Source organism: Ranitomeya imitator, chromosome 5 (assembly GCF_032444005.1).
Source record: "Ranitomeya imitator isolate aRanImi1 chromosome 5, aRanImi1.pri, whole genome shotgun sequence".
NCBI lineage: Eukaryota > Metazoa > Chordata > Amphibia > Anura > Dendrobatidae > Ranitomeya > Ranitomeya imitator.
Window position 1 is genome coordinate 178,985,814 of NC_091286.1, and position 20,876 is coordinate 179,006,689.

The following is a 20,876-nucleotide window of genomic DNA, read 5'->3' on the forward strand; positions in this document are numbered from 1 at the left end:
GGAGGCACCTAAGCCAAAGGCTCGGCCCGGAACCAGCTGACGGTGCAGGAACCAGGAGGTGAACCCGAAGGCCCACAGGAGAGGAGAGAACAGCTAGGCCGCGAGGCAGCCGCAGTTACCGAACCCCAACAGTCCTACAGGGGGAGCTGGGCCTACTGGCACTACAGAACCAGCCTTGACTACCAGTTCACGCAGCCCACATAGGAAGCTCCTAAACTGGAGGCACCCTGGAGTTGGCTAACCCGACCGCACCACGACGGGGCAAGCATAGGCGTCTCAGTGAGCTTGACACAACCCGGAAACAGCTGACGGTGCTGAAACCAGGCTTGGCACGAGGGAGTACCTGTGACAAGAACACTGCCGAGAACCAGCTGGCGGTGCTGGAACCCAGATGCGTTGCCCCAGTGTGCAAGAGCCAATGGCACGACCGAGGACCAGCTGACGGTGCTGGAACCCGGTTACTAAGCTGTAGGTGCCCGCGCTTAAAAGCACTACCAAGGACCGCCTGATGTTGGCGGAACTCGAATACCCAGGAGGAGGCACCTAAGCCAAAGGCTCGGCCCGGAACCAGCTGACGGTGCAGGAACCAGGAGGTGAACCCGAAGGCCCACAGGAGAGGAGAGAACAGCTATGCCGCGAGGCAGCCGCAGTTACCGAACCCCAACAGTCCTACAGGGGGAGCTGGGCCTACTGGCACTACAGAACCAGCCTTGACTACCAGTTCACGCAGCCCACATAGGAAGCTCCTAAACTGGAGGCACCCTGGAGTTGGCTAACCCGACCGCACCACGACGGGGCAAGCATAGGCGTCTCAGTGAGCTTGACACAACCCGGAAACAGCTGACGGTGCTGAAACCAGGCTTGGCACGAGGGAGTACCTGTGACAAGAACACTGCCGAGAACCAGCTGGCGGTGCTGGAACCCGGATGTGTTGCCCCAGTGTGCAAGAGCCAATGGCACCGAGGACCAGCTGACGGTGCTGGAACCCGGTTACTAAGCTGTAGGTGCCCGCGCTTAAAAGCACTACCAAGGACCGCCTGACGTTGGCGGAACTCGGATACCCAGGAGGAGGCACCTAAGCCAAAGGCTCGGCCCGGAACCAGCTGACGGTGCTGGAAGCAGGAGGTGAACCCGAAGGCCCACAGGAGAGGAGAGAACAGCTAGGCCGCGAGGCAGCCGCAGTTACCGAACCCCAACAGTCCTACAGGGGGAGCTGGGCCTACTGGCACTACAGAACCAGCCTTGACTACCAGTTCACGCAGCCCACATAGGAAGCTCCTAAACTGGAGGCACCCTGGAGTTGGCTAACCCGACCGCACCACGACGGGGCAAGCATAGGCGTCTCAGTGAGCTTGACACAACCCGGAAACAGCTGACGGTGCTGAAACCAGGCTTGGCACGAGGGAGTACCTGTGACAAGAACACTGCCGAGAACCAGCTGGCGGTGCTGGAACCCAGATGCGTTGCCCCAGTGTGCAATTGCCAATGGCACGACCGAGGACCAGCTGACGGTGCTGGAACCCGGTTACTAAGCTGTAGGTGCCCGCGCTTAAAAGCACTACCAAGGAATGCCTGACGTTGGCGGAACTCGGATACCCAGGAGGAGGCACCTAAGCCAAAGGCTCGGCCCGGAACCAGCTGACGGTGCTGGAACCAGGTGGTGGACCCGAAGGTCCACAGGAGAGGAGAGAACAGCTAGGCCGCGAGGCAGCCGCAGTTACCGAACCCCAACAGTCCTACAGGGGGAGCTGGGCCTACTGGCACTACAGAACCAGCCTTGACTACCAGTTCACGCAGCCCACATAGGAAGCTCCTAAACTGGAGGCACCCTGGATTTGGCTAACCCGACCGCACCACGACGGGGCAAGCATAGGCGTCTCAGTGAGCTTGACACAACCCGGAAACAGCTGACGGTGCTAAAACCAGGCTTGGCACGAGGGAGTACCTGTGACAAGAACACTGCCGAGAACCAGCTGGCGGTGCTGGAACCCGGATGCGTTGCCCCAGTGTGCAAGAGCCAATGGCACCGAGGACCAGCTGACGGTGCTGGAACCCGGTTACTAAGCTGTAGGTGCCCGCGCTTAAAAGCACTACCAAGGACCGCCTGACGTTGGCGGAACTCGGATACCCAGGAGGAGGCACCTAAGCCAAAGGCTCGGCCCGGAACCAGCTGACGGTGCTGGAACCAGGTGGTGGACCCGAAGGTCCACAGGAGAGGAGAGAACAGCTAGGCCGCGAGGCAGCCGCAGTTACCGAACCCCAACAGTCCTACAGGGGGAGCTGGGCCTACTGGCACTACAGAACCAGCCTTGACTACCAGTTCACGCAGCCCACATAGGAAGCTCCTAAACTGGAGGCACCCTGGAGTTGGCTAACCCGACCGCACCACGACGGGGCAAGCATAGGCGTCTCAGTGAGCCTGACACAACCCGGAAACAGCTGACGGTGCTGAAACCAGGCTTGGCACGAGGTAGTACCTGTGACAAGAACACTGCCGAGAACCAGCTGGCGGTGCTGGAACCCGGATGCGTTGCCCCAGTGTGCAAGAGCCAATGGCACCGAGGACCAGCTGACGGTGCTGGAACCCGGTTACTAAGCTGTAGGTGCCCGCGCTTAAAAGCACTACCAAGGACCGCCTGACGTTGGCGGAACTCGGATACCCAGGAGGAGGCACCTAAGCCAAAGGCTCGGCCCGGAAACAGCTGACGGTGCTGGCACCAGGTGGTGGACCCGAAGGTCCACAGGAGAGGAGAGAACAGCTAGGCCGCGAGGCAGCCGCAGTTACCGAACCCCAACAGTCCTACAGGGGGAGCTGGGCCTACTGGCACTACAGAACCAGCCTTGACTACCAGTTCACGCAGCCCACATAGGAAGCTCCTAAACTGGAGGCACCCTGGAGTTGGCTAACCCGACCGCACCACGACGGGGCAAGCATAGGCGTCTCAGTGAGCTTGACACAACCCGGAAACAGCTGACGGTGCTGAAACCAGGCTTGGCACGAGGGAGTACCTGTGACAAGAACACTGCCGAGAACCAGCTGGCGGTGCTGGAACCCGGATGCGTTGCCCCAGTGTGCAAGAGCCAATGGCACCGAGGACCAGCTGACGGTGCTGGAACCCGGTTACTAAGCTGTAGGTGCCCGCGCTTAAAAGCACTACCAAGGACCGCCTGACGTTGGCGGAACTCGGATACCCAGGAGGAGGCACCTAAGCCAAAGGCTCGGCCCGGAAACAGCTGACGGTGCTGGAACCAGGTGGTGGACCCGAAGGTCCACAGGAGAGGAGAGAACAGCTAGGCCGCGAGGCAGCCACAGTTACCGAACCCCAACAGTCCTACAGGGGGAGCTGGGCCTACTGGCACTACAGAACCAGCCTTGACTACCAGTTCACGCAGCCCACATAGGAAGCTCCTAAACTGGAGGCACCCTGGAGTTGGCTAACCCGACCGCACCACGACGGGGCAAGCATAGGCGTCTCAGCGAGTTTGACACAACCCGGAAACAGTTGACGGTGCTGAAACCAGGTTTGGCACGAGGGAGTACCTGTGACAAAAACACTGCCGAGATCCAGCTGGAGGTGCTGGAACCCAGATGCGTTGCCTATTCAAGATTGTCTTCCTAGAGCCCCAACTAGCGGTGTTGGAGCAAAGGGTAAGCAGGGGGAGCAGAGTGTAGGCCGAAGCCTGCACTGGAGGCAGCTTTGTGTCTGCGTTGCGTTTGCAGGACACTTTGCCGGCTACACAGTGGGGGAACAGCTGGCGTTGCTGAACCCCACTAACACAATGGCGTGTGTTTTTCTCTGTGCAGCTAGCACTTGCGGGCAAAAACTAGCGATGTTAGAGCCCGTGTTGAAGCAGGAGGAGGAGGAGAGGAGCAGAGTGTAGGCCGAAGCCAATTTGAACCAATTTCAAAGGAAACCTTTAACCCCCCCTCAGGTGTTACAAAGTACAAGAGACACACCTTGTGCAGTATTAATGCTGCACAAGTGAAAGGTTGCTCTATTAATTTGTCTACTTGCACACGCTGAATGAAAGACGTACACAATTTAGCCCATTCTACAGTCAAACTGTAGTGGATGCGTGACTTGGCTTTTTAAGGAGACGCAGCACAGGTGTCCCAAATAACGCCTTGGTGCTTGGCGCAGCTTCCTGAGCATTGTTATTTGCTGTACAGGAGTCTGCGCTCTTGTGTTATCCCTTGGCAATGCCCTGTTAGAGCTGCCCGTCTTATGACCTCATTTCATGTTGGCCGGTGCGGTTAACGATGGCCATAAATCCCAGACCCACAGTGCCTTTTCATAAAGTCACACTGCGGTGCTGTGATTCGTGGCCTTGAGCAGTAAATATTTTGGCCGCTCACACACGTCCTTACACCTGCTTCAGACTGGGCGGCCTCTGCTGATCCCTTCTCGCATGCCGCGGCCATGAGGCTGCACAGTCTGAAGAAGGCGGAAGGAGATGAGTTAAGACAGGCGAAGATATGCACTGCTCATGCCCATCAATCACACCCTCGCAGTCAAAATAAGTAAGACAACGAGGAGCATTGATTCAGGCAGGGCGGACGCACAGGCGCAACTAGCCAACCAATGATGTCAGAAGACGGGAAGCGCTACCAAGGGGGGTGCTGCGTATCATTAGAAAGGAAAGTCACACCTCAGGGACAGTGGAATGGTCTCAATGAGACACATTTTGTACGTGTTGAGTTCCACGTGGGCAAGGAGAAAAAGTCAGCCACCTTGTACAAATGCAGCAGTACTGCTGTACAAGGTGGCTGTTATACATAGAAACACCTGGGGGTGGGGGGCAGGCTCCCTTCAATTTCAGTTCATGTGCCTGCGTGGCGTTTGCAGGACACGTTGCCAGCTACACAGCAGGGGAACAGCTGGCGGTGCTGAACCCCACTAACACGTTGGCTGGTGTTTTTCTCTGTGCAGCTAGCAGTTCCGGGCAAAAACTAGCGGTGTTAGAGCCCAGGGTCAGCAGGAGGAGGAGAGGAGCAAAGTGTAGGCCGAAGCCTGCACTGGTGGCAGCTTTTGGTCAGTTGTGCCAGCGTGGCTTGTGCTGGACACGATGCCGACTACACAGCAGGGGAACAGCTGGCGGTGCTGAACCCCACTAACACGTTGGCTGGTGTTTTTCTCTGTGCAGCTAGCAGTTCCGGGCAAAAACTAGCGGTGTTTGAGCCCAGGGTCAGCAGGAGGAGGAGAGGAGCAGAGTGTAGGCCGAAGCCTAGTTGAACCAATTTCAAAGGTTACCTTTAACCCCCCCTCAGGTGTTGCAAGGTACAAGAGCCACACCTTGAACAGCATTAATGATGCACAAGTCAAAGGTTGCTCTATTTAATTTTGCTCCTTGCACACGCTGAATAAAACACGTACACTATTTAGCCCATTATACTGTCAAACAGTAGTGGAGGCGTGACTAGTCTTTTTAAGGAGACGCAGCACAGGTGTACAAATTTACACCTAGGTGCTGGGCGCAGATTCCTTACCGTTGTTATTTGCAGTACAGGAAACTGCGCTCTTGTGTTATCCCTAGGCAATACCCTGTTAGTGCAGGCCGTCTCATGACCTCATTTCATGTTGGCCGGTGCGGTTAACGATGGCCATAAATCCCAGACCCACAGTGGCTTTTCCTAAAGTCACACTGCGGTGCTGGGATTCGTGGCCTTGTGCAGTAAATATGTTCGCCGCTCACACATGTCCTTACACCTGCTTCAGACTGGGCGGCCTCAGCTGATCCCTTATCGCATGCCGCGGCCATGAGGCCGCACAGTCAGAAGAAGGCGGAAGGAGGGGAGTGAAGACAGGGGAACATATGCACTGCTCGTGCCCATCAATCACACCCTCGCAGTCAAAATATATGAGACAACGAGGGGTGTTGTGTCGGGCAGGGTGGACGCACAGGCACAGCCAGCCAACCAATGATGTCAGAAGACGGGCAGCGCTAACAATGGGGGTGCTGCGTGTCATTAGAAAGGAAAGTCACACCTCAGGGACAGTGGAATGGTCTCAATGAGACACATTTAGTGCCGAAGCCTAGTTGAACCAATTTCAAAGGTTACCTTTAACCCCCCCTCAGGTGTTGCAAGGTACAAGAGCCACACCTTGTGCAGCATTAATGCTGCACAAGTAAAAGGTTGCTCTATTTAGTTTTCTCCTTGCACACGCTGAATAAAACACGTACACTATTTAGCCCATTATACTGTCAAACAGTTGTGGAGGCGTGACTTGTCTTTTTAAGGAGACGCAGCACAGGTGTCCCAAATAACGCCTTGGTGCTTGGCGCAGCTTCCTGAGCGTTGTTATTTGCTGTACAGGAGTGCTCTTGTGTTATCCCTTGGCAATGCCCTGTTAGAGCTGCCCGTCTTATGACCTCATTTCATGTTGGCCGGTGCGGTTAACGATGGCCATAAGAGTGTAGGCCGAAGCCTGCACTGGTGGCAGCTTTTGTTCTGTTGTGCCAGCGTGGCTTGTGCTGGACACGTTGCCGACTACACAGCAGGGGAACAGCTGGCGGTGTTGAACCCCACTGACACATCATCTAGTGTTTTTTCTGTGTAGACAACACTTCCAGGTGGCAACTGACAGTGTTGAAACCCAGGGAATCAAAGAGGAGCAGAGTGTAGGCCGAAGCCTGCAGTGGAGCAAGTTGAAAGGGAACCTTTAACCCCCCCCCCAGGCATTTGTTGCTGAAAGAGCCATCTTGTACAGCAGTAATACTGCACATGGAAAATGGTGGCTCCCAAAATTATGCTCCTTGCAAACGCTGAAGTACACACTCATATAATGTCACACCGTCAAACCATCCCGGAAGTGGGACTTTCCTTTGTAATGTGACACAGCACAGCCGTCATTCCAACCCCCTTGGTGCCAGGCGCCACCTCCTCAACGTTGTTTGGTTCTGTCACGGAGCCCGCGCTGTAATGTTATCCCTTGGCCATGCACAGTTAGCGGTGCCCGTCTTCTGACATCATGTAGGTGTCAGGCTGGCAGTGCCTGTGCGTCCAAGCTGCCTGAGATCCAACCTTGCAGTGTCATCTAATGTAGTCCCACTGCGGGCCAGGGATCCATGGGCATGCGCAGTGCATATCATCGCCTCTCACTCACCTCCTTCCTGCTTCTTCAGACTGTGCGGCGTCACGGCCGTGGCATGCTATTAGGGATCAGCTGACGCCGCCTAGTCTGAAGAAGCGTGAAGAAGGGGAGTGAGAGGCTAGTATATGCACTGCGCATGGCCATGGATACCAGGCCCACTGTGGGATCACATTAGACGACACTGCGAGGTGGGATTTCAGGCAGCCTGGACGCACAGGCGCAGCCAGGACGACAACAAATGATGTCAGAGGACGGGCAGCGCAAACTGTGCATGGCCAAGGGATAACATAACAGCGCAGGGTCCATGACGGAATCAAACAACGCTAAGGAGGCAGCGCACGGTGCCAAGGGGGTAGCAATGACGGCTGTGCTGCGTCACATTACAAAGGAAAGTCCCACCTCCGGGACGGTTGGACGGTGTGAGGGGACACATTACATGAGTGTGCAGTTCAGCGTTTGCAAGGAGCATAATTTCAAGAGCGACCTTTCCCTTGTGCAGTATTAGTGCTGCACATGGTGGCTCTTTCAGTAACAAACGCCTAGGGGGGGGGGGGACAGGTCCCCTTACATTTTAGTTGTGCCAGCGTGGCGGTCGCATGACACGTTGCCAGATACACAGCTGGGGATCAGCTGACGTTACTGAACCCCAATAACAGAGGAGCGACTGTTGACTGTGCACACAGCACTTCCAGGCACCAACTGGCGGTGTTAGAGCCCAGGGACAGCAGGAGGAGCAGATTGGAGGTATTGCTGCACACACAGCTGGGGATCAGCTGACGTTACTGAACCCCAATAACAGAGGAGCGACTGTTGACTGTGCACACAGCACTTCCAGGCACCAACTGGCGGTGTTAGAGCCCAGGGACAGCAGGAGGAGCAGATTGGAGGTATTGCCGCACACAGCTGGGGATCAGCTGACGTTACTGAACCCCAATAACAGAGGAGCGACTGTTGACTGTGCACACAGCACTTCCAGGCACCAACTGGCGGTGTTAGAGCCCAGGGACAGCAGGAGGAGCAGATTGGAGGTATTGCCGCACACACAGCTGGGGATCAGCTGACGTTACTGAACCCCAATAACAGAGGAGCGACTGTTGACTGTGCACACAGCACTTCCAGGCACCAACTGGCGGTGTTAGAGCCCAGGGACAGCAGGAGGAGCAGAGGAACAGAGTGTAGGCGTAAGCCTGATTGCAGCAAGTTGAAAGGGAACCTTTAACCCCCCCCCCAAGACGTTTGTAGCTGAAAGAGCCATCTTGTGCAGCACTAAGGATGCAAAAGGAAAAGGTTGCTCTTTTAATTATGCTCCTTGCAAACACCGAAGTAAACACTAAAAATGTGTCCCTTTATACCGTTAAACCGTCCCGGAGGTGCGAATTTCCTTCGTAATGGGACACAGCACAGCTATCATTCCTATCCCCTTGGTGCCGTGCGCTGCCTCCTCAGCGTTGTTTTAAGCTGTCACGGAGCCTGCGCTGTTCTGTTAGCCCTTGGCCATGCCCAATTAGCGCTGCCTGTCTTCTGACATAATTTGGTGTCAGGCTGTCAGTGCCTGTGCGTCCACGCTGCTCCAGATCCCACCTCGCAGTCTCCTCTAACGTAATCCCACTGCGGGCCTTGGAACCATGGGCATGCACAGTGCATAACCTCGACTCTCACTCCCCTCCTTCCCTCTTCTTCAGACTGTGCGGTGTCACGGCCGTGGCATGCTAGGGATCAGCTGACGGCGCACAGTCTAAAGAAGGCGGAGGGAAATGAGCGAGAGCCCGAGGGGAAGATATGCACTGCGCATGCCCATGGATCCCAGGCCCGCAGTGTGACTCAATCAGAAGACACTGCGAGGCGGGATCTCGGGCAGCGCGACCGCACAGGCGCAGCCAGCCTGACACCAAATTATGTCAGAAGACAGGCAGCGCAACTAGGGCATGCCCAAGGGATAACAGAACAGCGCAGGCTCCGTGACAGCTTAAAACAACGCTGAGGAGGCAGCGCATGGCACCAAGGGGGTAGGAATGACGGCTGTGCTGCGTCACATTACGAAGGAAAGTCCCAGCTCCGGGACGGTATCACGGTATCAGTGAACACATTTTATAAGTGTTAAGTTCTGCGTGTGCAAGGAGCTAAAAAAAAAGAGCTACCTTTTCCTTGTGCAGCATTACTGCTGCACAAGATGGCTCTTTCAGTAACAAACGACGGGGGGGGGGGGGACAGGTTCCCTTACATTTAGGTTGTTGTGCCAGCGTGGCGGTCGCAGGACACATTGCCGGCTACACAGCTGGGGATCAGCTGACGTTACTGAAACCCAATAACACTGGGTCGTATGTTTTTACTGTGCAGCCTGCACTTCTGAGCCGCAACTGGCGGTGTTGGAGCCCAGGAATAGCAGTTCAGGTGGTAGAAAGATGAACACAGCAGGAGACCTGGATGACACCCAATTACTTAATCAGGCAGAGGAGTGGCAAATTCCTGCGAGATCCAGGCCTGGTTCATTTTCAGGAAAGTAAGCCGGTCAACGTTATCGGAGGATAGTCGCATGCGACGGTCTGTTAGTACACCACCTGCGGCACTAAAGACACGTTCCGATAAGACACTAGCCGCAGGGCAAGCCAGCACCTCCAATGCATACTGGCTTAGCTCTGGCCATGTATCCAGCTTAGAGACCCAAAACTTGAACGGGGAAGAGCCGTCTGGGAGTACAGTAAGAGGGCAAGCCATGTAGTCTGTCACCATCTGACGGAACCGTTGCCTCCTGCTGACTGGAGCCGCCGGTGATGGTGTAGACATTTGGGGCGGGCACACAAAAGTGTGCCAGAGTTGTGCCATACTGGGCTTGCCTTGGGCAGAGGCACTGCTTCTGCTCCCTCTTTGGGCAGAGCCTCCCCCACTGCCTCGACGCACTGAGCTGCTTTGTAAAGCACTAGCAGCACTCCTCTCAGTTGGACAGGAGAAGATGATGGAATTCACCAGTGTGTCGTGGTACTCCCGCAATTTACGCTCCCGGGTCAACGCAGGGATGAGGTTTTGGACGTTGTCCCGGTAGCGAGGATCGAGGAGGGTGAACACCCAATAATCAGGCATGTTGAGAATGTGGTCGATGCGGCGGTCGTTTCTCAGGCACTGCAGCATGAAATCCACCATGTGCTGCAGAGTGCCAACTGGCCCAGAAACGCTGTCCCCTGCTTGAGACATGATCTCTGCCCGCTCGTCATCACCCCACCCTCGCTGTACACACTGACCACTGGACAATTGTGTCGCTCCCTCCTCTGGACGGAGCTCTTCCTCCTCCATTGACTCCTCCTCATCCTCCTCACAAATTGGCCCCTGCGTACCCCTTTGTGAGGAACCACGTGGCGCTGACTCTCCAGAAGCTGATGGAAAAGGTGACTCCTCATCCTCCACCTCTTCCACCACATCATCCCTTAACCCTTGCAAAGTTTGCTGAAGCAGACAGATAAGGGGGACAGTCATGCTGACTAGTGCATCATCTGCACTTGCCATCCGCGTGGAATAATCAAAAGGACGCAAAACCTGGCAGACGTCCTTCATAGTGGCCCACTCTGTGGTTGTGAAGTCTGATCGGCGCTGACTGCGACTTCTTTGCGCCTGATGCAGCTGGTACTCCATAACTGCTTGCTGCTGCTCACACAACCGCTCCAACATACAGTGGGGCAAAAAAGTATTTAGTCAGTCAGCAATAGTGCAAGTTCCACCACTTAAAAAGATGAGAGGCGTCTGTAATTTACATCATAGGTAGACCTCAACTATGGGAGACAAACTGAGAAAAAAAAATCCAGAAAATCACATTGTCTGTTTTTTTTAACATTTTATTTGCATATTATGGTGGAAAATAAGTATTTGGTCAGAAACAAAATTTCATCTCAATACTTTGTAATATATCCTTTGTTGGCAATGACAGAGGTCAAACGTTTTCTGTAAGTCTTCACAAGGTTGCCACACACTGTTGTTGGTATGTTGGCCCATTCCTCCATGCAGATCTCCTCTAGAGCAGTGATGTTTTTGGCTTTTCGCTTGGCAACACGGACTTTCAACTCCCTCCAAAGTTTTTCTATAGGGTTGAGATCTGGAGACTGGTTAGGCCACTCCAGGACCTTGAAATGCTTCTTACGAAGCCACTTCTTCGTTGCCCTGGCGGTATGCTTTGGATCATTGTCATGTTGAAAGACCCAGCCACGTTTCATCTTCAATGCCCTTGCTGATGGAAGGAGGTTTGCACTCAAAATCTCACAATACATGGCCCCATTCATTCTTTCATGTACCCGGATCAGTCGTCCTGGCCCCTTTGCAGAGAAACAGCCCCAAAGCATGATGTTTCCACCACCATGCTTTACAGTAGGTATGGTGTTTGATGGATGCAACTCAGTATTCTTTTTCCTCCAAACACGACAAGTTGTGTTTCTACCAAACAGTTCCAGTTTGGTTTTATCAGACCATAGGAAATTCTCCCAAAACTCCTCTGGATCATCCAAATGCTCTCTAGCAAAATTCAGACGGGCCCGGACATGTACTGGCTTAAGCAGTGGGACACGTCTGGCACTGCAGGATCTGAGTCCATGGTGGCGTAGTGTGTTACTTATGGTAGGCCTTGTTACATTGGTCCCAGCTCTCTGCAGTTCATTCACTAGGTCTCCCCGCGTGGTTCTGGGATTTTTGCTCACCGTTCTTGTGATCATTCTGACCCCACGGGGTGGGATTTTGCGTGGAGCCCCAGATCGAGGGAGATTATCAGTGGTCTTGTATGTCTTCCATTTTCTAATTATTGCTCCCACTGTTCATTTCTTCACTCCAAGCTGGTTGGCTATTGCAGATTCAGTCTTCCCAGCCTGGTGCAGGGCTACAATTTTGTTTCTGGTGTCCTTTGACAGCTCTTTGGTCTTCACCATAGTGGAGTTTGGAGTCAGACTGTTTGAGGGTGTGCACAGGTGTCTTTTTATACTGATAACAAGTTTAAACAGGTGCCATTACTACAGGTAATGAGTGGAGGAAAGAGGAGACTCTTAAAGAAGAAGTTACAGGTCTGTGAGAGCCAGAAATCTTGATTGTTTGTTTCTGACCAAATACTTATTTTCCACCATAATATGCAAAAAAAATGATAAAAAAACAGACAATGTGATTTTCTGGATTTTTTTTTCTCAGTTTGTCTCCCATAGTTGAGGTCTACCTATGATGTAAATTACAGACGCCTCTCATCTTTTTAAGTGGTGGAACTTGCACTATTGCTGACTGACTAAATACTTTTTTGCCCCACTGTATGTAACGTGGAATTCCACCGGGTAGGTAGGTCACATATGATGCGGTGTTCCGGAAGGCGGAATCGGCGCTGCAGAGCAGCAATGCGGGATCTGGCCAAGCTGGAACGCCGCAAGTGAGCACACTCTAGGCGGACCTTGTGCAGCAGGGCATCAAGATCCGGATAGTCCCTCAGAAAACTCTGCACAACCAAATTGAGCACATGTGCCAGACATGGGATGTGAGTGAGGTTGCCAAGGGCCAAAGCTGCCACCAGATTTCGGCCATTGTCACACACTACCATGCCTGGCTGGAGATTCGCTGGCAGTAACCACACATCGCTCTCCTGCTTGATGGCATTCCAGAGCTCCTGCGCTGTGTGGCTTCGATGCCCCAATGAAACTAGTTTCAAGACGGCCTGCTGACGTTTGGCCACGGCTGTGCTCATGTCGGTCATAGGTAAACGTTCACGGGTCCATGTGGAGGTGGACTGTGACGGATCCTGCAGAGAGGAATCTGAGGAACTTGTGTAAGAGGAGGAGTCGATGCGTACAGACTGGATTCCTGCAATCCTTGGAGTGGGCAGGACACGTCCTGCGCCACTCGCACGATCTGTACCTGGCTCAACAACATTAACCCAATGGGCAGTGAGGGAAACATATCGCCCCTGTCCATGCTGACTGGTCCACGCATCGGTGGTGAGGTGGACCTTGCTACTGACGGCGTTCAGTAGCGCATGTTTTATGTTTGCCTCAACATGCCTGTGCAGGGCAGGGACAGCCTGCCTGCTGAAGTAAAAGCGGCTGGGCACCTTGTACTGTGGGACTGCCAATGCCATCAAGTCACGGAAGCTGTCAGTCTCCACCAGCCTGAACGAGAGCATTTCCAGGGACAACAGTTTGGCAATGCCTGCATTCAGAGCCTGTGCTCGGGGGTGGTTCGCCGAGAATGCCCGCCTTTTCTCCCATGCCTGTACTACCGATGGCTGTAGAGTAGACTGGGAGTGTGAGGATGACTGGGAAGGTGGTGCTGTGGGTGGAATTACACAAGGTCTCTGGGAGGAAGCCAAACCAGCTGTGCGTGAGCTGGAGGAAGAGGCAACACGAGCTGAAGAGGTGGTAGCTGCCGCTGTTGGTTGGCCTACATCTTCAGTCTGTTTCTGTAACTCCACCGCGTGCCTGGTCCGCACATGTTTCCACATATTTGTGGTATTGAGGTTGCTGACATTTTTCCCTCTTTTTACTTTCTGATGACACAGCTTGCATTTGACAAAACAAATGTCATCTGCAACTGTGTCAAAAAAGGACCAGGCACTGCAAGTCTTGGGAGCGCCCTTTTTGGCTTTGGAAAGAGACAGGCTCCTAACGGGTGCCAAAGTGGAGGCTAAAGGCTCCGCAGTCTTCCCCCTCCCTCTCCCTCTTTGGCCCATAAGAGGAAGCTCTTCCTCTGAGCTGCTCCCACCACCTTCCTGTTCCTCACGCCACGATGGGTCAAGGACCTCATCATCTCCACTACCCTCTGCCACCAACTGCTCCTCCTGGGTAGTCTCAGCAGCACAGTACGCACGAGAAAGCGGCACCTGAGTTTCATCATCAGATGCGTACTGCGCTGTGGTCACCGGAGGCACTGGCCCACCTGCCTCTTCAGAGTCAGAGAGAAAAAGCTGCTGGGCATCACTGCACACTGCCTCTTCTTCCATTTCTCCAATGCTGCTTGGCTGGCCCCCTGTTTCCAAGCCAAGAGATTCAGAGAACAGAAGTAGAGACGGCTCCTGTCCTGGGCTCTCTGACTGCCTGGCCAATTTGGCAGGTGGTGAAGAGACAGATGGCTGCTCTCCAGTGCTCTGTGCCTGAGAGGATGTGGCACTAACTGAAGTCGATGCCGAGGCGTTAGCTGCCATCCACCCGACAACGGCTTCAATTTGGTCTTCACGCAGCAGCGGTGCACGGCGCTCTCCGACAAAGCTGCGCATGAAGGACTGTTCCCTGCTGAAACTGAGTGACGACGAGTCACCGGCGCCCGCAGCAGGCACAGAATCACCACGTCCTCTCCCTGCTCCTCTCCCTGCTCCGCGCCCACGCCCCCGTGCCTTACTCCCTGCCCTCTTCATCTTGGTTGACAGATAAAGATAAGCAGAAAAGTACTAAGGCCTTAGTGTGCTTATTCCTGAAATGCTCCTCCTAACAGGTGTAAGAAACACTAATGTTGTAAATTGTGGACTAAACTTTATTATTTTTCAAATGTGGCCTACACAAGTGTTAAGTTGTGTTTGGTGAACTTTACTTTTTTTTTGGTGCAGATCGAGCTACAGAGCTAGTTTAAATCACACGGAGACCGTGCAGACAGCCGTAAACGGCGCTGCAAGGCCAAAAAACCCTCCTCTAGGTTATCCTATATAGTGTTTTTCCACTATTTAGCTGGATACGAGTGGAAAGACACTAATAGGAATTTTTTTTTTCAAATTTTAAACTGGCTGCACTATTTGAAAAAAAGGAAATTGTTTTTCAAGGTATGAGGCAGTAACGCACCCTGAGCTGAATCCAACCGGCTATGGCTGCACACAGACTACAGGGCGAGCTGGGCTCACACGGAGACCGTGCAGACAGCCGTAAACGGCGCTGCAAGGCCCAAAAAAAACCCTCTAGGTTATCCTATGTAGTGTTTTTCCACAATTGAGCTGGAGACTGGTGGAAAAACACTAATAGGAATTTTTTTTTAAAAATTTTAAACAGGCTGCACTATTTGAAAAAAAGTAAAATTTTTCTCAAGGTATGAGCCAGTAACGAACCCTGAGCTGAATCCAACCGGCTATGGCTGCACACAGACTACAGGGTGAGCTGGGCTCACACGGAGACCGTGCAGACAGCCGTAAACGGCGCTGCAAGGCCAAAAAACCCCCCTGTAAGTTATCCTATATAGTGTTTTTCCACTATTTAGCTGGATACGAGTGGAAAGACACTAATAGGAATTTTTTTTTTTCAAATTTTAAACAGGCTGCACTATTTGAAAAAAAGGAAAATTTTTCTCAAGGTATGAGCCAGTAACGAACCCTGAGCTGAATCCAACCGGCTATGGCTGCACACAGACTACAGGGCGAGCTGGGCTCACACGGAGACCGTGCAGACAGCCGTAAACGGCGCTGCAAGGCCCAAAAACCCCCTCTAGGTTATCCTATGTAGTGTTTTTCCACAATAGAGCTGGAGACTGGTGGAAAAACACTAATAGGAAATTTGAGAAAAAATGTGCAGCAGGCTGCACTAAGAGCAAAAAAGGACAACTGTGTGAGGCAGTGTGAACCCCCCTGAGCTGAATACAACCGGGTATATGGCTGCACACAGACTACAGAGTGAGCTGCACACACACACACACAGAGACCTTGCAGAACGCTGTTAAAACAGCGCTGCAAGGCAAGAGCAAAGTGAACAGTGAAGAACACACAGCGTTTTGCTAAATTAGCCTTTGGAAAGGAAAATAAAGCAATTAGCTAGCTCAACTGGCCCTCAGTTAGAACACAGCGTCCTGTCCCTAACTGAAATCACAGCAGAGTGAGCGCAAAATGGCGGCAGCGTTTTTTATAGTGCAGAGTGACGTCATTTCAGCAGCCAATCCCAGCCTTGCCAGTACTTACATGCCCACCATGCTAAACAGGATGTGCCCACACTTCCAATCATTCCTCATTGGCTGCTGCGTTCTATTTGAATTCTGGGAACTTCCGATTCCGGTATCCGATACGCGGGAAGTATCGGAATTCGGTATCGGAATTCCGATACCGCAAGTATCGGCCGATACCCGATACTTGCGGTATCGGAATGCTCAACACTAATCCTGACTCAATAGCTAGACCTGGTATATTGCAGCACATGAATCTACAGAACATTTGAATTTGTATTTAAAAATCTCCTATTGCATGGGTGTACACAATTATTACAGGAGCTGACGTGAGGTACAATGTGGCTATGACATAATCAAATATTAGAACTTTTTTCTGTGTTTACTGGAATCATAGATTCTAAAAGTGAAATCATGGGACCTGTACCAATTGCTTGCTACTTATATAGTGATGGTAAATGTGGAAGCAGAGGAACTTTCCAGAGAGAGAAATTTCCATGTTACCATACAGCCAGCGTTTTAGAAAATCTGAGTTGCAATTGTACCTTTTGTAGACCAACTTTATCTTTGAATGCACAATAATAATGCTCCTACTGAGGAACGTTTCATTTTTATTTTATGTTCTTCTATGTAGGAATTCTAGCGTCAGAACTTTATTTCTTTTATATATTTAGGAGTTAAAGTTATGTTTCAGCTTTTAGAAACTGTCCCGAAATTACAGCCTGCATTATATTCCAGAGCTGCATTCATTATTGTTTGTTGTTTTGTAAACAGTTTAAAAAATGTCTTAATACAGACATTCCAGTGGCAGAGTTTTTCTGATATCAGTTTTCTTTAATCCGTACATTGAATCCTCAAAGACAAATACAATTGCATTGAAAAATGGTCTTGTCAAGTGTTAGTTTTTTCAAAGAAGCTGGCCAGTAAACATCAGTATATATAATATACTTTTTTCTTGGTTAGTAGAGTGCAACAGTAACACTTTAATTTATTTGTAACGTTTATTAAAGCTAGTAAAATATTTTCCTCATGCCAGCTCCAGATTTAGTCGGTTTTATTTATTTTTTTCAGATTACCAGTATCGGACAGTGGCTCAAGCATGTGACAGAAGAACCATTGTTGGCTTAGCCAGGAGTAAAGATGTAGACCTGCGATTTTTCCTTTCACCTCCACCACTGCCAAAAATAAATGAAGTGAGTAACTTAACAGATTTAAAAGAAGAAGCATATCAGTTGTAATTAATCAGAAATACCACAGTATGCTTTTAAATCTAGCATGCCTTTAAAATACATTATCAGTCAAAAGTTTTGACACACCTGTTCTTGCAGTGGTTTCCTTGTTCTTATTAGGATGTGCACATTGTAGATTCAGACTGAAGGCCACAAAACCCCAAAGTAACATATGGAAACATGGGATAAAGAAACAAACCAGAATATGTGTTCAACTTTGGATTCCTCAAAGTACCCCACCTTTTGCTATGATGACAACTTTCTCTCAAGCAGCTTTATCAGGTGGTCATTAATAATTGCTTTATATCAGCATTGAAAAAGTTTCCCGTGGTGCTGAGCACTAACTGACTACTTTGACTTCATTAAATCATACCGAACCATAAAACGTGGGTTCAAGTCGGGTGATTGTGGATGCCATGTTATCTGATGCAGCGCTCTTCTTTCCCCCTACTTCTCAGTCACCAAGCCCTTAAATAGTCTGGATGTGTGTTTTGGGTCATTTTCCTGTATCTACACAAATAATGGTCCCACCATCTGCAAACCAATTGGGATGGCATGTCATTGCAGAATGCTGTGGTATTCATGTTGGGTAAAGTGCCTTGATTTTTGGAATAAATCACCAACTGCATCATCAGCAGAGCACCCCCACCCATCTAACTTCCCCTCCATGCTTTATGGTGGGCACTATACATGTAGAAACCATCTGCTCATTTTTTCCATGTCTTTCACAAAGATATGGCAGTTAATGTCAAATAGCTCAAATTTTGACTCATGAGACCACTGTATTTGTATTGCTGTACCCAAAGAAGTCTATTTGTGTGCAGTCCCCAGTAGTGGCTTCTTTGCAGTTATTCATCCTTAAAAGCATGCTTCTTGTAGTCTCATCTGGACATTTAATCGTAGAATCATAGACTGGTAGAGTTGGAAGGGATCTCCTGGGTCATCAGGTCCAACCCCTGCTCAAAGCAGAATTCACTAAATCATCCCATACAGATGTCTGTCCAGCCTCTGTTTAAAGACTTCCATTGAAGGAGAACTGACCTCCTCTCGTGGCAGCCTGTTCCACTCATAACTGTCAAAAAGTTTTTTATACTATCTAATCAGTGTCTCCTCCCATTCAGTTTCATCACATTGCTTCTAATCTTTCCTTGTGCAAATGAGAATAAAGATGATCCCTCTACAATGTGACAGCCCTTGAGATATTTGTAGACAGCCATTAAATCTCCTCTTAGTCTCCTTTTTTGCAAGCTATGTTGAGATCTGTTACTTTATATCTGTGCTTTTAGTAGAGTTGTTATCTGAAGTGCTGTCAACTTGCAGTTTTTGAGGTTGGTAACTCTTGTTGTAGCTGTTTGCGTTCTGACGCAATGTCAGACATGCCAGATCACCAGTGAGACCAAATCAGGAGGTTATGCCCCTCATTTACAAGCGCTTGGAGACCAAGGACACCGCACACGCGTTCTGTGAACAAAGTCACTTTTATCTGATGTAATGGAGCAAGAGGCAGTATTTTATACCATTTACAACAAATGTAACTCTCAATGTAATTGTAGCCCTCCCTCGTTACCCTGAGTGATACTGACCTTTATTTCTCACGTACCCAGAACATGCTGTTTGCTGACTATTGAAAACATATAAGAAGTATAAAATCCTTGAAGAGGAGACTAACAGACTACAGTGTCATAAGAATACATTCTAGCAATTAAAGGCAAAAGACAATTAAAGGCAAAACATTAACCCTTCTATATCAATTTCCCCCTTTTGTAAATGGTATAACCTCTGCCACAGGGTCAGTTGATGTCCACAAAGGAGATACTGTCTCATGGGTCTAGTACCCATAAGGGGGCTTTCTACCTGCTTCACCCATCCACCCTCAGTGTGAACACTCACTTCCTCAGTCAGCAGTGGTTATCTGGGGTCTATGATACACTATGGATGGCACAGCCTTACATTCCTTCCTTAATCATACACTCTTCAATAACTTATGTAATGCATATATTAACGCTTTTTCAGCTACATAAAGCAATAAACAAAATAAACAATAAAAATTGCATGCAAGTCTGTAAAATACCAACAATAATACATCCCACTAGGCCACTAAGCCAATTGGCTGGATTTAAAAAGGAGTCTCTGTATTATATTGGTCTCATTAAGAGCCTTAAGGAATCTAGAAAATCTGAGTCCAAGTCTCATTGTGTATGCAGTGTAGTGTTAATATCTTCCTTGGCTCCAGGGGTAAGGCTAAGTACAGCATAGTCCTTGCAGATACTGGGCTGTGTGTACAGATCCAACAGTCCAACAGTTTTTGTCCTTCCGTGTCTTTTATAAGAAAAGCAAGATGTTGAATACGTTTATTTATCCAGTGTCTCTGTAGGGTGCAAAAATCCTACCACTGCCAAGATCTTTTTGCAGTGACTGGCATGGGTCCAGGTGGGCTTTCGCTCAAGTTTCACTGAGGTGAATGTGGTCAGCTGGACTTTAAAACGGACCGTCAAACCATGGATCTATGCTCCTTCAGCTGATGTACGTCTGCACTGGCATTAGGATCTGGAATGGATGAAAACACGTTTATGCACCACTTTAAGTCTTTCCTGCTAGACCTGGACATGGGCTGTCATAGCACCGTGTTGCATTTGTAGCACCTGTGGGAAGTACAGACCAGTCTTTGGCAAACTACCAAACAGGACTTCAAAAGGAGACAAGCCTGTCTTTCTATTTGGAGTGGGTCTGACTGAAAAGGGTGCAAGAGGCAGGCACTCTACCCAGTTCTTTCCTGTGTCTGCCATGGCCTTTGAATTTTCAGTTTAAGTGTCCCATTTAGTCTCTCCACTTTCCCACTACTTTGTGGTCTATATGGTGTATGAAATGCTTGGTGTACTCCCAGGGCCTGTATGACTTCCCTCATTATTTCTCCCATGAAGTGTGTACCCCTATCGCTTTCTATGGTTTCTGGGACACCATACCTGCAGATCAGTTCTTTCATCAGTTTGTCTTCAGTCGCTTTAGCATTTGCACATTTTACCAGATAGGCTTCCAGCCAACCAGAGAAGAGATATACACATACTAGGACATTTTTTCACACACTCCTACCTTGGGTAGCTGTATGTAGTCAGTCTGCAGTCTCTGAAATGGGTAGAGAGGCCTGAGTGTCGCTTTCTTAGGGATTTTTTACTGTTTTACCTGGGTTGTGCTGTGCACAGATGAGGCATGACTGTATGAGTTTTGCGGCTGCGTAACTGAAACCAGGAGCGATCCAGAAGGCATCTATCATGGACACATGTGACATTTTGAGGTGTGAGTGGGGCCATGTGTTGCTTGCGCCATAATTAGGAACAGGGACCTTGGTATATACAATTTATCCTTATTCTCCCATACTACTTCTGAGTTCAGCTCAGCTCCCATTCTTCCACTGTGTTGTGTTCCTTCTCTGTTTGGGCAGCTGGAGGGATTTCAGGACATCTAGGCTCAGTGTGGCTGGAATACGCTGACTCCCCTCGTCACCGTCCACTGCTCCCTAGGCCGCCTTGCTGCTACTTTAGCAGCCCCGTCCACCCTTATGTTGCCCTCTACCTCCACAGAGTCACCGTTCGTGTGTGCTTTTACCCTGACGATGCCAACTGGACTGGTAACATCAATGCCTCCATTAATTGTTTCACCAGCTCTGTATTTTTAATGGGCTTACCGGCTGATGTAAGAA

At 50.4% G+C, this 20,876-nt stretch overlaps 1 protein-coding gene across 8 annotated transcripts in view; it reads left to right on the forward strand.

Moving 5' to 3' along the window:
• Positions 1-20,876, forward strand: part of SERAC1 (serine active site containing 1) — a 2,030,253-nt gene that overhangs the window by 439,432 nt on the left and 1,569,945 nt on the right. For all 8 annotated transcript variants that reach the window (XM_069769365.1, XM_069769370.1, XM_069769372.1 and 5 more), the window contains one exon: positions 17,022-17,143. In XM_069769365.1, coding sequence (XP_069625466.1) covers positions 17,022-17,143 — 122 coding nt within the window. The remainder of the gene's footprint in view (positions 1-17,021; positions 17,144-20,876) is intronic.